The sequence below is a fragment of the Athene noctua genome, chromosome 10 (assembly GCF_965140245.1).
Source record: "Athene noctua chromosome 10, bAthNoc1.hap1.1, whole genome shotgun sequence".
Lineage (NCBI taxonomy): Eukaryota > Metazoa > Chordata > Aves > Strigiformes > Strigidae > Athene > Athene noctua.
Window position 1 is genome coordinate 23,129,463 of NC_134046.1, and position 18,721 is coordinate 23,148,183.

General features: G+C 37.1%; 1 protein-coding gene across 2 annotated transcripts in view; it reads right to left on the reverse strand.

Annotated features, from left to right (window-relative positions):
* NUP210 (nucleoporin 210) overlaps nt 1-18,721 on the reverse strand; it is a 67,991-nt gene that overhangs the window by 13,657 nt on the left and 35,613 nt on the right. For both annotated transcript variants that reach the window (XM_074914266.1, XM_074914265.1), the window contains exons 16-30: nt 17,955-18,128; nt 16,590-16,782; nt 16,140-16,246; nt 13,753-13,857; nt 13,516-13,617; nt 10,476-10,604; nt 9,642-9,769; nt 8,610-8,745; nt 8,228-8,290; nt 7,424-7,603; nt 6,024-6,104; nt 4,966-5,097; nt 4,602-4,760; nt 3,652-3,743; nt 2,000-2,174 (exon numbers count right to left, since the gene is read on the reverse strand). In XM_074914266.1, the coding sequence (XP_074770367.1) occupies nt 2,000-2,174; nt 3,652-3,743; nt 4,602-4,760; nt 4,966-5,097; nt 6,024-6,104; nt 7,424-7,603; nt 8,228-8,290; nt 8,610-8,745; nt 9,642-9,769; nt 10,476-10,604; nt 13,516-13,617; nt 13,753-13,857; nt 16,140-16,246; nt 16,590-16,782; nt 17,955-18,128 (1,956 nt within the window). The remainder of the gene's footprint in view (nt 1-1,999; nt 2,175-3,651; nt 3,744-4,601; nt 4,761-4,965; nt 5,098-6,023; nt 6,105-7,423; nt 7,604-8,227; nt 8,291-8,609; nt 8,746-9,641; nt 9,770-10,475; nt 10,605-13,515; nt 13,618-13,752; nt 13,858-16,139; nt 16,247-16,589; nt 16,783-17,954; nt 18,129-18,721) is intronic.

Sequence of the window (18,721 nt, forward strand, 5' to 3'; positions counted from 1 at the left end):
CGTCCCACAGGGGACAACTGCTAAATTCAATATTGATGAAAACAGCTATTTACTGTTAAAGCATCTCCATTTTAAAAGTATTTTGTATTTAAAAAAAAAAAAAATAAAAAATCCACTGAGTACAGCTGGTACAATCAAGTGTTTAGCTTGCTTTCATGCTAAGCAACTGTCACGCCTTGCTTTCACTGTCCTCCTCAGCTTATATAGGATAGTCTTTTTCTGGGCAAAGTTGAAGGTCTAAGTGTTAAGTGATGCTGCTGCAGCAGTTTGGTTCTTAATTGCGTACAGTTGTAAATAGACAAAATAAGAACTTATGAAAGGAAGGACGACATGAAGGAGAGAACTCCACCTTAGAATGACACAACAGATTCAAGCTCATCTCCTGCTCTGTCACAGGTTTTAATATGTGACCTTCAGGAAAACTACTCAAACTCTCAGTTCCTCATCCATAAAATAAAGGCAGCAGCACTGTATTACCTCATGAGGTTACTATAAGGTTAAAAATGTTATTTTCATAAAAGTAGTATAGTCCTAATAAGTACAGGAAAACAAATCAGTTGTACAAGATGCTGAAACTGAGATGATTCTTACTACAAAGAGCTCACAAGCTTAATATCATAGTGCACTGACTCCACAGCGCTGCAATCTCCTGTGTACGGAAAGAACGCACAAAGTGGGAATTTAACTTCAGTACCACTGTATGCTGACTAAAGGTCATTTGAGCCAACCTCAAACTCATGTCTTTAGCAGTGAAGGGAAGAAACAAGGTCATCTATAACCGAGCTGTAGAAATTCACTGCCACCACCTAGCAGCAGGAGTGGCATTAGTGAAACTAAACCACCATTTCTTTTTTCATTCTCCTCCAAGGAGAACAAACCTACATGCTGTCCTACAGACGAAGCTGAACATTACAGTAAAAAACAAAATTCAAAGAAAAAAACCCATCAAGCCACTTCACAGTGATTTTAATAATTAAACTTACAAATAATTTGAAGTCAGCACTCAATTATGTGTCTTTCTCCTTTGGCTGGGATGTAGGAAAGATGCTGACAGAGTAAAAAGTGATAAGAAGAAGTGGAGCAGTGAGTATCTCAAGGCTCATATTGCCAGATGTAGAAAGTTCTTGGCACAAGGACTTTTGAACAGAAATGAAGGACATGTTCCCTTAGCGTCCTAAGTGCCCAACCAGTAAGATACATTAGACTTCACATAAGAGCATTCAATCAACAGATGAAGTTCTGAGAAAGAAAGATGTTTCATTAGCCTGGAAACAAACGGCTGAATTTTGCTTCCAATTTGTCCTTCCCTGAAGGATCCACATTTCAGTGTAGCTTAGGCACAGAGGGCAGCTTCGGACACGCTCCTTACCAGCTCACCAAATACAGGCAACAGCAGCTAAATTATCACATCCGATAAGATAGGTTCACACAGATGTTCTCATTACATGCAAAAACTGAACTGCTGGGAAACAGCAGAGAAAATGAAATTTTTGGGCACTGTACAGTTACATCTCTAATATCTTGAATATCTAGGTAACACTTAGGTACCTGACAACAGATGCTGCAATTATATTATTTATTCCAGATGATATTTACCTTTTTCACACACTGCAAAATGCATGTTTATGACATCAACTTTGGGGTTTTTTTTTGTTTGTTGTTTTTTTTTTTTTTTTTTTTTTTTAATTTGAACCTCTGTAATTATGAGCCTCCTAAGAGATTTTTAGGACAAACTTTTTTTTTTTTTTTAACATTTAAGGCACCTGCACACAAAGACATTTTTTGTAAAATATAACAAATTTAAGAATTTGCTGGGATTTAATGTATACACATATTGTTTAGTATACTGAAACTTCTTCCAAAGCTTGGAACTGACTATTAATTCCTATACTTCACATTTTTCAGAAGGGAACTTCAAAACGTGCAGCTAACCATCCCTGTTGTAGTAGTAAAGATATACTTTGAACTGAAAACTGCAAAGAGAGAGAGATGATACTACCTTAACAGCAGCTACAATGGTCTGGTTGATCCCAAATGATTCTTGTGAAATCACTTCAACTGTTGATGATCCTATCAAAGACCCAGAGTTAAGGAAACCTCTCTCATCGATTTTTACAACAGGAACTTTTTCTGGTTCATCCAGGACACGGTAACTTAGTGAAGCCACTCGATCTCTTAAGAATTAACAAACAAACAAAACAGAAAAACAAAAAAACAGGTGACCCCCTTAAATGTGTAAATGCATATTTACACCAATATATTATGCAAATCTGAAAGTTTTTTCACGTATCTGCAATAAAAGCTGAAAAGCCTGTGTTCTAATCTAAAAAGAAAAGTTTAAGTTCTGACTCAAGCTCACTTGGAAGAAGTCTTATCTGGGTTTAGGCATGTACTGAGATCTAGTCTCCATCCACTGCCCAGCAGTGTCATCATTCATGTATGTAAACTTGTCCAAAAAATAATGGCTAAGGTTACAATATGCAGCTTCTGCAGTCATTTTCTGTAAACAATATTTAGAGGGAGATTAGTCTGCCAGGGCCAATGCTGGTATTAAAGTCAGAGATGTGATTAAGTGGATCTCATCAGTTTCCTGGAAATGGTTTTGTCGACAAGGTTAATTTTTGGAACAACTCTTACCATCATATTTGCATATTAATAAAGTAAGAAAATACATGAACTGTAATTAGTGGGCATTCTGAGATATTAGCTGGTTTTAAGTATCACTTATCACATCTTCTAAAAGATCTGTAATTTTTATTTTTTTTTTCCTTCCAGTCTCTTCCATTGAGATAGAAATACTCTACCTTATCCTAGGGAAAAAAGCATTAAAGCTAGATTCTAGTTGCCCTGTTCCTTCCAATAGTGTAATTGTTTTTGGTGGCAGAGTTCAGACACAGGGACTCCAACATTAGATGTGAAGATAATGGGACAAAGAAATGTACAAACTGGTATCTAGCAACTTAATGACTAATTAATCAGAAAAACTGCTCAGAAGAGATAGCAAAACAGCATTAGTAAGTGGCTACAGATGACAGCACTCCTATATAACTGTTTCAAAAGCATTCAGATGCTGAATGACCACGGTCACTGGAGCTCCAGTGAAACTAACCATCCCCTTAAGAAGTAAAAGCATCTAAAGCCTCGCCCTCAGCATATGGCCTATTGTCTGTATCTGCACATTCTTATACTAGGAAAATCAAATTTTAAGCCTGAAATGAGTCTGAAATGTCATTCTTTGAAAACAGATTACGTAAAAAGGACTTTCATTGGAAAGGATATTTTATCTCAAAATCTAGTTATAGCCTCTGTGTAAGAAATACAGAGAAGTATATTGCATAAAGCTTTGATTGCCCATAAAACACTCTAATGGAAGCAGGCTACTGCTTTAACTGGCTCAGCATTTTTTAAAATAGGGACCTAAAAGTTCCAAATATTGAATGACTTTTCTAGTTACAATCTAACTAATATAAGATTTGTCAGAGCCCAATAGTACAGATAAGATACTATAAATCAGCAGGTAAGTTGTGTATTATATGGACATACTGTCATATTCTTTTTAAAAAGACTGGAACAGCTTACTTCAAACAGAATAGCTTTATGGTTTTGATAAAACTGTTGACACAAACCACAGTATGAAAACTGATCACTAACCTGTTTGTCTGAAGTTTAATAAAGGAATTTGGTGACATTAAGATTTGCTCTGCTTCTGCTTCTGGAGTGATTAGATGAAGTTTTTCAAACACCTGGAAAATAAAAGGCATTTTAGCCTACTGTTGTGTACAGCAAATACTTTATTTCCATTTATTTCACCTTCAAAATACCCCCCCCCCAATAAACTATAACACTTTTTTTTTTTTTAACCCTGTAAAATATATATGGTTAAAAACATGAAAATTAAACATGAGTTTTTGAGGATGGGAGGCAGCATCTTCTACAAACTTTTCTGAAGAGCATTCGTTTCTATGGCTATAGCTATATTATGAAGCAGTATGAAAAAAGCAGCAGATTTTTCAAGTGAAATGGTTTTTGAGACCCCACCTTCACCCAAGCCTTAGCTCATGAACTGAATGCCCACATGAGGTGACTCCTCAAACACTTTTTTTAGCTTTGTTCCATCTAAAGGAATTCAGTTCACATACTTTGAAACTGCCTCCTGAAGCACAGGAAGCGGGGACAACCAGAAGATTCATTTCAGAAGCTAATTTCTGATCCAAATTAACATACTTGCATAGACATGTATGATATACACTAAAACCAAGAAACATTGTTGTGCAGAAGGGAACTATAGCAGCAGCATTCTTCTACCACTCCAACAGTGCTTACCCACAAGATACAAGTCACCTCAATTTCAAGTGATCTACAACAAAAACTAGCTCCTGAGTGTCATTTAGGCTCACACCAGTGTGTGACTGTTCACTGTAAACCTCGGGGAACTTGGAGGTTTCTAAACAGCGTAATATTGTACAAACAAGGGTAAGGGCTCAAAGATAAACCAAAGCTGGAACTACTCTTTGCATTTCAGATTTCTGACTTCAAATACAGACTTTATTTAAGCTCTGAAATAGATATTAAAACGGTAACTGTGAGGAACATCATCCTACCTGAATTTGGATTTCATCGGACAGTTCTCTTGCCATGTTGTAAAACTGGTTGGCTGAAGGATCAAGGACCTTCACAACAACTTTCAGGCCTGTTCTTCCTTTTACTCTGCCATAAACATCCATTGCAAAGTTGTATTTTGCAGGAAGCTGAAAAGAAGCCTTGGACAGGAGAAAATGATTAAAATTTTACTCATGGAAAGAACTGACTGATACAGAGGAATGACCACACCCAATGCTGACAATTGCTCTTTGATTTTGAGTAAGTGGAAGCAACAATATTTTCTCAACTCCCGTTACGTGGCAGTTTCCTTTTCCCAAAATATACATATGTGCAAGTACACATATATGCACACACACAATTTACCTCACTGTGTCTTGTTTTGATATCCAGAGTATCCCTCTTTGTGACAGACCAGTGGAACGTTAACCCCGGTACCGCATTGCCAAATGAAAACGGAGTCTGACTGCTGGTGATGCCCATTACATAAACTGGCATCTAGAAACAGAGAAAACAACCTTCTTATGTAATTCTAGGATGCTAATCAAACCTGCACAGAGCAAATATAATTAAACTTAAAAATCCATTGATCAAGAAATGGTATTTCTTATGAAGAAAACTGTTAGGCTGCTGTAATGTTGCAAGGATGTACCATGCAGAAGACTCAATCACCAACTTGTAAAAAGTAAATCTTTATTTACTCTCATTTTCTACATGCTCTACAAAAAAACAAGTACCAGCTTTCCACTAGAAAAGATGAGTTCAATAATTAATTTCTAGCATCAAAGCACTTCATCTTAGCTAATTCATACACTCTTAAGTTTTCTACATCTTTGTCTAGATGATCCCCGATTAACTCTGTTCTGGACATCGTCCTTGCAACTCTCCAAATTAAGACAACATAACATATAAACACAAACCAAGAGATTTTCAAGTTTTTATTTTTATTCTTCAAATTAATTAGTTCACCTGGGACTACTGAGCTAGAATCACTAGCCATCTTGGAATGAGTAACTAGCAGGGGAAATACAGACTCTTAAAAAATAGACTTATTGAAAGATAATTTGAACACTCTGTTGTTCTGGACACAGCAGATATACTGTAGATTTCTAGCATACAAAGGAAGAAAGTCTCCACTGCAAACAGAATGAAGATGATAGAACTATTCTCCAGATTAAAATGATGCTTCCTCAGCAGATCCTGAATTTCTGAATATCGTTCTGGTGTACAAGGTAATTTCTGTTTTAATACGTTCAGCTCTGGAGCTTCTCCACTGACAGCACATTCATTCCTGCAGCAGCAGGGGCATCCTCGGAGCAGGCGAACACTCTAAGAGCTGGACTGGTATTATCAGATGATCTAATATAAATGAGCTTGCAGGTCAAAATTTTAAGGCAATAAAAGCTAATCACAAATCAACTAACCTGTGTACCAGTTTTCATTCGTGTAATCGGAGCACGAATTCTAACAGCTGTCAGCTGTACTACTTCAACTTCCACTTTGTCCTAAAAAGGAGAAAAGGAAGATATTGTAAGTACTTATCAAATGTAAACTAAATTTCATTTTCAGAATCTAGCCACTCTTTTGTCATGTGATTTGCAGTGACTTATCACAGAAAATTGAGTAGAACTGTAAAAAAATTACAAAAGCATTAAATTTTTATTGATAGGCATTTAAAAATGTCACCTAAATACCAAAAAAAGCTTTGCTCAAAATTACTGATGACATGAATGATGGAGCTGAGAGGTGACAGACAGCAAGGGACTAAATCATAGGGGACCCCAGAAGAGGGATCAGTAAACCCCGAAGGTAGACATTGCGGGAATTAGAAGGAAATAAGAATGATAAGCAACAAAGGGGACAATGAAGAATAAAAGGATGATCTGTGATACTCTGTCTCCTCTTCACATATCCCAACATTCATGATAGATTTCATTCCTACTGTGTATACTGGGGAGGAAGGGTCAGACCCGGACCTCATCGGGCAGCAGATTTAGCTTTCAAGTTCATTCTGCTTCCTGCCACAGCATCAGGGCAGACTGCTACCCTCGCACTACAAAGCACAGATATTTAGCATTTATTTTTTTTAAATTACTTTGTTTCCTCTTGGCCTGTGGTGACATCTTTCAAGCAGCAGAGCTTTGTGGTGTGCAGCAGCTGTCCTGCCTTGACCTCAAATGAAGAGCCAAAAAATCTGGCCCAAGTTCTGTATTTATGAGTTTCATGCATGTCCCTGGGACTTGTGCTCCCTTACAGGACTGCTCAAGAGCTCCCTCACGCTCAGCCAGTAGGAGATTATGCAGACATAGATTGATTCTGATGGAATATGAGGGATTCATTGCTTGAACTTCACGGATGGATTCAAACCACAGCACAGGATGATAGCTTTCTATACAGCCTGTCTACAGCTTAAGAGACAATGTGTTTCCTAGGCAAGTTACCTTCCGACTTCTGCTGACGTAAGATGGTGCTAAACTGTAAGGTGATGCAGGCAAGGTCAACCTGCTGTTTCAGAAAGGCTTTTCTAGATTTACTAATCAATTGTAAAGATACCAGACTGTTCATAAAGTTTCTCCAGCTTATCAGTATAACTTTGTTTTAAGGTATAGCAAGATTTAGCTGTCTGTTGAAAGCATCACCTGCGTCAGCACACACGTAAGTTCGTAAGCTAGGGGGTACGAAACACTGATTTTTCATCTCCTTAAGGAAACCAGAAAGTGCAAAAGATAACATCACTAATGCAAAAAGACTATTCACCCCTTTTGGGATGAATCCATGCATTAGTGAGCCTCTTTCAGCCCCAAATACTATCATAAGACATTACCTGAGACACCACAACAAGTTTCCCTGTCTCTGCATCAACAGCTTGCACAACTCCTGTTACTGTTCCATTCCCAATTGCCACTCCTCTGACAAGTCCTGTGCTGTCAACTGATGCAATCTTCTCATTGCTGATGGAGAATATGATGTTGGATTGAGGTTGAGGGCCTCCTTCCGAAGTTATCTATAGTTAAAGCACACAGAACAACTAAAATTAACACCTCAGATATTTCTTCTGGTTAACGTTACAGGGTACACCCCTTCCCTGCTCAGCACCACAATGTCTTCAGTAAGAAAAGGCTGTCTGAACCTTCCCAGGGCTTATTTCTCCTGCACACTGGTCCTTGCATGATGTTGGACAGGGAAATATGCAAGCTAAACACAAAAGTGGATTCTGTGCTTCATAGAATAGAATAGGCTGATGCTACATCCAGCACAGAAACTTTCAGAAAAATTGACCCACTATCTCTTCACCACACATGGTATAACTGTGCTCTGTGTTTCAGTTTGTAGAACCAGCCCACTGTGCTTGATTTCATGGAGGCAACAGATTTATTGGTGCTCTGCTGGTATTTAACACTGGAAAGGCTGACACTCCTTTGACACAAATAAACACAAAACCTTTGATCCCGCAATACAGTAAAGTGGAAGAGAGCTCAAGAATGAAATTATTCTTGTCAGGAGGAGTATTCAATATGAATGCAGCTAAATCACCAAGCTGAGTATCTACTCCTGAAAAATAAATTACATACTTTTACTTTAAAATAGAAATTACAGAAGAAAGGTAATATGTACAAAGGTGGCTTACCTGAATCATGGCCCCAATAATTAGGGTTACTTTCCTTGGCAATAATCTAAATGGGGGAAAGACCTAAAAATAGAAATATGAATACTTGTGTTCACACTATTCCAATCAAATTATGTCACAAGACAGTATGTGCAAGTGTAAAACTGGGTCTTCAATTGCTTAATTACCGTGAATTGAGCATGCAAAAACTTAACTCATCACTTGCAGGTAAAAAACACTATGAAATCTGAAACAGACCAGCATTTGGTTAACTTCTGGACAGAATGATCTGTTTACTCTTTCTTGCAAATTAATTACTATGCTATAATTTAACTATAATATGGTGTTCCTATTCTGTCATAACATAGATTATTATGCATATATTTTATCTGGAATTATTTACTTCAATCTGTTGTGGAGCAGAGTTGATTCTTTGTCCTCTTTTGTCAGCAACAGTTGCCATCAGACTAGTCTGACCAATGGCCATCCCATGCACTAGAAAAGCAGCAGTATGGTCATCAAGAACTTCACTGAGTGGGCTGTAGCAATGAAACATGTAAAAATAGAGAAGTTCATTGAATAAATTATATGAATAACAAATGCAAAGGACTGATATAGTGCACAGCAGTTTTATCATAAGGATGACTATCTCTTAAGCAAAGTTAAGGTAACTATCACATTTCTACATGTAACATCATGAAATGGCTCTTTGCAGCTGTCTTTTGTCTTAAAATTAAATACCTGAAATGAAAATGAAACAAGAGTGTTGGTACAGATCAAAACTCCACCAGGGAGCCCACTAACAGTTTGACCAGTATGGACAATAGTGGCACAGCCCTGATTACATACTTTGACACTATTTAATGGAGTGGGATAGACACAGCCAAGAAGTACTGTATTGTGTATGCAAATGCACACACACACACACTTCCCCCTACAAAGCAGAATGATTTTTACTCATTATTTCAACACTAAAAAACAACAGTCCAAAAAAATCTTTTTTCTGTGATTTTAATCATTGTGTTTAGAGCTTGCAAAATAAGGAGCTTTGAGGCAATACGATGATTTAGCCTACCTGTTTCTAAAAGGTTAAAAGACAGAATGAGTTTGATAATATCTGATATGCCTTCACAGAGTTCTTCACTTGACATTATTTGCCAAGTCACAGCTTCCAAGATGAATAAGGCTCCATGAAATATTCTAGCATATGAATCCAGTCTCATTCAGTCAACAAGCTTTAGACTGTTAGCTTAGACAATTTTTCTGACGAACTACTATTTTTTACCATTTAACAGGTAACTAAAACTTTACAAAAATAAAATAAAATAAAGACTCAGTGAATACTACCATGATTCCAAGCCAATACCTTTACTTAGTTGTTGCTTATTCGGCCTATAAATGTATTTGTAGATTAATAAAAAACCCATTAACTTACACAAGTGAAACAATCTGAGATGCTGCTCTTAGTTTTAGATCCATGACAGCAAAGTATTTTGCCAGAAAAGGTTTCTTAGAGTCATCCAGAACTCTGACATAAGCTTTAACTGTTTTTCCAATCTCCACCTGAAACACAGTCACAACCAGTTATTTTTCATTTAAACTATTCTTATTTATTAGCATAAACGTTTTCATTTTATATCGTATTACACTTTTAGTAGGGTATTAGAGATAGAGCCCCAAGGTTAGATTAGCACTGATTTTAAAGAATAATCCCTGCCAGCTATGGTTAGTGTCAAATTAAATAAATGAATTCAGGTCTTTCGGCTGTCAAGCACATAATTAAAACATCCAGAAATATCAACACTATTTTGTATAAGATGCACCTGAGCTGGCAAGTAAAATGAGTTTGACTTTTTTTTGTTCTTTTTTAAAACATGACATATGGAGAATAACCTTGGGGCAATACCTACTCCTAGAAGAATTGCTGTCATGCACTTTAAATAACAGGAAATGTAAATCGGTGTGTTCATATAAATTATGAATTAACATTGCTATGTAAATGCAAAAGTTGAGACTGCTGCCACACAGAACATAAAGTAAGAGACACCTGATACTCTGAAAGACTTATAAACTGAAAGAATATAATTGGGAGGGAGAAACAGAAACACAGCGAGATCAAACTACTTCTCTAAGGTCATAGAGCTGCAGCAGAGGGCCCTAAGCACTACATTGTATTGTCTTGTACATGTCTCATCTTTATGTTCATGATTAGCACAAGGAAACAGGGCAGTCTGGATCACCTAATAATGCTGGTTTCAAAGCCACTAACCTTGTCAACAACTCGGACATACAGTTCCTGTATATCAGATACATAAATTTCAGCTTTAGCTGGTGCAGGGAAAGCCAAACACAAGTCGTGAATCATTACAGTCACTGATCCTGGAAGCAGAGGATGCACCTGCAACGCCCAAAGAAAATTCTATTACAGCACTTCCTATTTTCATTTGTCTGCCATTCATAGGATGAAATTTGTATCACTTTCAGGGAAGACACAGTTGGATGTAGAAGTCTCCAAGCCTTAGACACAGATAATTCTTCCACAAAGTACAAGTAAAGCTGTTAAAAGGTATGTAAAAGCATCATACCATTGAGCAGCAACTGGGCAGCAACTGAATTAACACATCCTAATCTAGAAGCAGTCTGGCACCCTGTTATTCTCCTTCTGCCATCAGAAGGACAAAACACCCGCAACAAATCATTCAGAGCAATTAAACTTCTCCTAGTGAAGTGAAAAACAAAATAAGGAAAAAAAAATCAAGGGCAGAGACTATGCTTATAAAGTACTGACTGGTATTACTTCCTACAAGATTCATACTTTACAGTTAATGCTTTTAATCTGAATGAATAGCGAAAATCTGGTGGTAGGTTTTCCCAAGTAATTGGGAAAAGACAATTGACAAATGAGGTGTTTCTTTGATACAACTATTATTATTACTAATTTTTTTATCCAAAGGAGGTACACGTTACACTTCTCAGAATACAGCAAGAATCAAACAATGAAGAAAAAGAGACCTCTGCTGACAAATACCAGCCCTCAGAACTAGGCACCAATCCCAAGGTTGTCTCCACACACTTTCTCAAGGCCATGCATCTGCACCTTGATCACATCACCTCTGCAGTTCTCCTGCAATTTGCCAGGCCTTGCCACACACCTCGTTCATGGGTGATCCCAACTACTCTCTTCACCTGCACAGGTACCTTCCCTTTGGCCAGAGACAGCACAAATGTTTGGTGTCCTATTCTATGTACATCTGGATTAAGAAATAAGGGGTGATGGACAGCCAGGCCCCTCAGTTCAAAGGAATTTAATATAATTCATAGCATTACTTGGCAGCAATACAGAAATTAGCAGTAAGAGCAGTGGGAAGAGCTGACATTTTGTTCTTTGAGGGCACCACTCTTTTGCCTTGAAATAGAAAGGAATATAAAGTTTTAATAAATGTCAGCTTTCAGAACAGCAGCAGTTCCCCAAGTGGGTGGCTAATACAGGTGCTGTGGCCATGTATTAACACACAGCCATGGAAGGCAGAGAAGGGGATGTGGCCAGGAGAAGGCAACCAGCACAAGCATGGGGAAGAAGATGTAATGGAGCTCATTTTGGGCTGGAGCTCCCAGTTTGGACGGGGAGGCCAAAAAAAAAAAAAGAAACTACCAGAGGGGAGGGCTAAAAGGGAAAGCAGGTCTAATACAACTTATGAAAACTGTTCCTGTCCCAGCTACCTCTTCAGTTCTTATCTCCTACTAGGTGTCTAGTGACTCCCTAGTATACAGGGTATTTCACTGTTTGCCACTATTCATTCTTCCCCCATGCTACCACCCACACCCAGAAAGGCTGTTGTGTCAAAAGGAGAGTAAGAGGTATAGAATTTATCCTTGGCAGCCCCTGCAAGAAGTCTGGGAATCACTGCTCTAGATAGATTGAATTTACTTTCTTAGAATAGTTTACTATCAAACCACCCTCTATCAGCTTGGCTCCACTGATACCTGCCATAGCATCAGCCTGGCACATCAGATGAACTTGCTGATTTTCTACACAGACCATTCCACTGGCTTCCATGGAAAGTAAAATCCCAGTATTGCCTGTGGATTTAACGCAAACATTACACACAGGACAAACAAACTTTGAAGATGTGGGGTCTTCTGGAATTTTTTTCCAAGATGTGTTAAAAAATGGAGTTTTCACTCCTTTAATCTGACAGGTAGTTAAAATAAATCTCTTTCTGTACTTCACAAAGCTATCTTACTGGCACTATTCCACTTAAGTTCACTGCTATATTCTGAAATTATCTTGTATACATCAGTTAAAGAACCACTAAACCCACGAGGGAGATCTGAATAAAAAATTATTGAGTTGAAACAATGTACAATAATAAGCTCATCTCTTATGTTTTTTCCCCATCTCTATGCCTAGCTGGCTCAACTGCAAAAATATTTCCACCTTGCACTTTCAACAGTTAGACACAACCAAAATGCTTCACCAAGATTTTCCATATTCTCAACAGTGACAAAAAAAAAAAAAAAAAAAAAAATCCAGCTTTACCATCATTATTTCACAACTTCATCAACATTATTCATTACAAGACAAATCTGTAAATCATACGTTTGTAAAGACCCCTCTTTAAACAACTTGTGTCACTACCAATTCTTGTATAATGAAAGCTACAACGCAAATACATAGTTTTATTGTTGTTCACTGTAGAATGCATCTCATAGCCTGGGCCTGCATGAAGTCAAGCATAACTGTAGTTTAGTTGCATCTTCTAGGGGAAAAGTGCATTAAAAACTTATTACGGAGATCAGAAATCAAGTCTTTAATAGATACTTATTCATGAAATCAGGTTGAAATGCTGTGACAGCAAAATATTCTGAAATAGCACCGGAAGAAGAATTTGAAGGTTTCAGAAGTACTGGCCTACAACAAATCCTCCAATATTATTCTAGAAACCAATTAATCTTTTGTATAACGCTTCTGAAAAAATCTGTCACATTATTTTTCATTTTGTATTTATGAAATCAAGAACATTGTACTGCAAAATTGTAACGATTAAAAAACAACTTGGTACCGGCTTTGATCTTGTAGAGAGTATACACATGCACCACGACTGTAGTGAAACAACTTCCTATACCTGAAACTACAGCTGAAAATGCTAATGCAAAGAACCCCTGCCTGAAGCTTGACTGTTGTGACAGGCAAACACATCCAAGATTCAGTTATTGCCTCTCTATCCATGTGTACTGGAAAATGACCAACTGCAGAACCATATTCAGATGGCCAAAAAAGACACAATATAACAAAATACTTCACTCACCAAAGCAATACCTTGAGTTTCCTCATGAGCCACTCTTACAATATTTGCCACACTGGTATTGATGAAAAAATATCCAGAACCTTCTTTGATGAAAAGTTCTGCCTGCAAAACCAAAAAAGCATCCAAATTTAGGTTTTATCTTTCTAGTACATTGCTAAAACTGATATTCTTACATGTATTATATAAATTTTGATTATTTCCTCCCTGCAGTTAGAACATAGCAGAATAATTCTTTACCTGTATGTCAGGGTGATTGTAAATGGAGACATCAGTAGGGTTCACTTTTACATCTTCCACTAGTATCAGTTCAATAGTGGCAGACACTGGTAGGAGAGGTTCATACTGAAAGAAACAATTCTAGCTGTTACGGCAAACACTGAAGAGTCAGAAAACAGTGCAAGTCTCTTGCATATGCAGGGAAGGATGATTAAAACAGATGAACAAAGAGCCAGAGCTGGAGAAGTTTAGGTAGGTTAATAGAATGTCCACGAGATCTAGTAACTGACTCAGCTGCTAGCTCTCTCCTACAGGTAAGGTCATACACAGGATGTGCTGTTGTATTCTGCATCTCTGACCAAGAGAAAGGCTTAGGCATTAAAGATTCAGCAGGATCAGTTAACCAAGTCCAACATACACAGGTAGGACAGTAACTCAGAGACATGTTATAAGTTTATACAAAATGATAAAGCACAGGAACAGAATGTTTTCTTTTACTTCAAGCTCATCTTTTTAGGATTCTTCCTAGATGGCCACCAAAATAAATTCTTCCTTAAAAGTACATAAACACTGGACCAGATGCAAGCTTAAACATTTACTCATAATAACATTAACTTAGAAAGAGAAAATGTTTTTAGAGGAAGTTAGTATTATGTACCCATTGCACCTAATTAGTAGAATTATTTCCTTGATGTAGAAAGGATGTCATCTTTCCCTAATGACATAATAAGATGTTCCACCTAAACATGAAACAATGATCAGGACATCTTAATATACCATCTATTGGATTTTTATTTGCATTTTTGTCTGTAAGAAAGAAGCATAAGTATGGACAGGTTTGAAAGCAGAATATAGCAGTCCATTCCTAATGTATTTGAAAAAAGCAGACAAATTACTAATTTACAGAAATAACGCATGAGCCTAAGTAACTGTACCAGAAGTAGTATTTACAACTACTTTTCAACTATCAGAGATTCCTCCCAAACTTAAGCACACAGACTAGAACTAAAAGAACTCCGGTGCCATTTTACATGTATGTATCCCACACTGAAATACAACAAACTTCTCTGAACTCAAGGCAAAGTCTAGAGAATTTACTTGTCTATCTCTGAATGTAAGAAAAAATATTGAATATTGTTTTAATAAAGCAGAGCACCATAACTTACAAAATGATTGCAGAACATCAAGTGTTTTCACTACAATTCAATTTTTTTAAGAGAAAAAAAGATACAGAACCAAATATCTTAGGTGACAAAGTAACTGTCTCTAATCTAGTAATTTTTATTAAGTAAAGGCACCTATACTGTATTTTCCAATAGAGCAGACTGGAAACCTCACCAAAAAGACAAGAACCAACTGGCAATACAGATCACCTTCCAAAGAAATTTACCATCCAGATGCCAAACTGTGGACATTCTAACAGAAATCTTGGCCATAGGACAGTTCACATTAGTCGTGCCCATCTGCTACCTGCCTTGAATTAAAAATACTGTAAACTCTAGCTCCGTACTTTACTCTTTGTCTCAACTCTATTTTCATTCAGAACTGCATATAGTCAAAACCCACTTGAATCTTCCTTAACAAAATTAAACAGAACTTCAATTTAGCAAAGCAGGATATTTGAAGAGTTAGTTACTATGCATGTCAGGGTGCTCCAAAGGCTGAAACCTGGTTTTATATTCAGTTAAAAAAGAAGTGACACGAACAGAAAATTGCCATCTGTTTACATCTGCCTTCTCTGTTCATCATCACCATTTTGCTGTTGTTCTTCCCTATGTCAAGTATCTACAAACTAAAGTAATTCAGGGCGTGGCTAATGATTTGTAAAATTAGAGCCTAGGCTTATGGCTGGCACTGTACAAAAGAATAGTCTCTCTCTTCTGTAAAAATCAATGTGAGACTGAAGAAAAAAACCAAGAGCATTAGTTAGAGCCCAGATTTTACATATGGTTCATATGAGAATATCAGCCAGCTTTTGCTCTGCTCATGCAGAACCTTTCTACCCAGTTTTGCAGTGGAAATAATACATTTGCTTTCCCCAGTGACAGCTGCACTAAGCACATGGTTGCTTTAGTGAAGAACAAGCGGCAGAGATTCACCAATTCATTAAAAAACCTGAATTGAAACAAAACCAACTGAAACAATTCTTTGTAAACCCCTTGCTCGAATGGTTAAAAAAAAAAAAATGAATTGGATATATTTAATACAGATAGCACCACGTAGTGCAGAGCAAAGCTGGAAAAGCCATGAACACTGTAAAAATATTGTGGTATGAATCTGTCTTCAGAATCAGCTATGGAGCTGCCTTATTTTTACATTACTATACACCAAGGAAATAAATACATAGGCATACTGTACATTATTAAACATCAGAGGAGAATGGCAACAAAAACCAGAGTTCTGAGTACCGGTATTTTTGCTTTAGCTGCCTTGAGATGGGATTGCTGATATCCTTTTACAGTTGCAGAGATGGCAGTTGTCCCAGACTCATTATAAACTAGAACAGTTTGTAAGCCTAGAATCAAACAAAAAAAGTCAAATAAATCTGACTGCGGTGAAGAAAAAGATTAAATGTACACTGATAATCTCTTCCATTATCATTCTAAACAGTCAAGGATTTTCTCTCTCAAGACAGCTTCTAGGCATTGGGTTTGGTGGGTTTGGTTTTGTGTTTGGGGAGGGGGGGATTTTGTTAGGTTTTTTTTTAAATAGCACACATGTGAAATGGATGTTTTCAGGAGAAACTGTAATATGACTGCAGATTACAGTAATTTTTTAAATGAAACTCAGACATTAACAAATAGATTTAATCCTGACCTTCTTCAAATAATGAAACACTCATTTAAACTAACTCATACCGTTCATTTTCTTTTGACCGCTTCCATCTTCTTTCAGAGTCAGCTCCATTGGCATATCAGGCTCAATATTAGCTAAGGACTTTTTTGTTGATTCCCAGATAACACTAAGAGAACTGAAGTTATCAAATTTACTGCCCTGTTGGTCATACGCAGCCAAATCCAATACTGGATTGCGATAATTTGAAACAGGAACCTGAAAACAAATGAAGACTTTGAACTGATGAAGAGGATTTTTTAATCATTAAAAGAGAAAAAAAAGTATGCCAAGTTCCATGAAATTTATAACACATGAGCAATGTTCATTAAAATGAGCCACCAATGCAAAGTCATTAAACTTCAACTGTAAAGGGTTTTTCTGGGGGGGAGTGAAAGAGTGGGAGGTTTTTTAGCCAGTGATTTACCTTAAAACAAAAACTGAACCACACAGCTCAGCTACATTATCTTTGGAATTCAAAGAAATAATGAAAAATACTGCTCTTTCTCAGAAAACATAGCTCAAAATTCTAGCGTTCATTTTGCGAAACTGATGTAGTCTGACACATAATGGAGCAAGAAAATAGATGAACTCTGAAGTGACTTGTAATACACAAAAATCTCCTTTAAGTAACACAGAAGTTACTTAAAATGATTCATCAACTCAATACACATTACAGTTTTATGAAAGTAGGATGATTTTTATATTTGCCTGGTAATATTAACATGACAGAACACACAAGTTTACTTAGCAGACATGTGATGGCACTCATCAGGGTATAGTACAGTTTTTTATGCTTAATAATCTGCACATATGCACAGTCCATTTACTGTGACTCAGATTTGCAAAGCTGGATACATTTGATGTCACTGAACACTACTCACTGTATATGCTTACACAGGTATCTTCACGTGAGCAGAGTTTGTCCCTTTACTAATAAGACAAATGTACACTCGTGTAATAATACGTGTCTGGTAAAACCCAAGAGAATAGTTAGATTAGAATGAAGTGATACATGGAGAAAGTACTTTCCCTAGAAACAGCCACTTCCCTCTCCTTTTTTTTTTAATTAAAAAAAAAGTTTTTCTCAAAATAAATCAGAAAGGTTTCCTCACAGTGACACTTCTGTGAGAAGCCCAAATCCAAATCCTTTTACATATACTCCTATTTTCTGGTAGATCCCTTTATAAATCTGTCTGAATGATCACTGTAGAAAACTCACATTCAGACTGCTCTCTGCACAAGTAGACAGTGCTATCAGTGTGGCCTCTAACACCAGAGTTACTGCTACTCTTACAGCAAGTCAGATGTTTTATTTCATATGTGGATGTCCAAACACTGATTTTTAAGTCATAAGAACACATTCTTTTCCTATCACTTCTCAGCCTTACCACTTGCTTGTTTTGTTGCAGCAAAGGGCAGGAGAGGTCAAGCTGAGGACTTCCATAAACAGGAGTTAAAGTGAGTCGTGAAGGGACAGCACAAATGAACTTCACAACAACAGGCTCAACGGCTGGAAAAGGGTTGGTGATTGTGGGGTGGTTTCCAACTGTTAAGGCAATCACCTGTACAATTATGAGAACAGGCAAGTGAGGAAAGAGAAAAGGACTACTGAGTTCAGGCATATTATATTTCACACATCTTAGTTCAAGCTGATGTCAGAACGAACAAGCAAAAATAATGATTCTTGGGGATTTACAGAACCATTAAGACAAAGGAAGATGTAAAAGGAGGTGCATATTTCAAGAAAAGTTCCATTATCGAAGTGTTATTCCTGGGAACTTTTGCTAGGTATTCATGTTTATTATGATCAAACTTGATTCAAACAACAAATCTTTTGTAACTTAAAAAGCTAACAGGCAGGTGTTTTTCTTGCAGAGTGAGAACAGAACAGCCCAAAGACAATATGTACAGTCATTTCAGTGTGTTCAAAAACATGTTATATTTTATTTTACATTCCTTTTTTAGCCCTCAAGAAAAAGTGGATACAAACACAGGGAAGGCTATCCCAGCCTGCTGAGGTAGCTCTGGTTACCTGCCTTACTCTTGCACTGATGCTCGCCAGAGCCACACAGATGTGGTCTGTTCTGGACAACATTGAGGACAGACAGCCAATGCATGCACAGTCACAGACAACAACAAATTTTTTTTTCCCTTC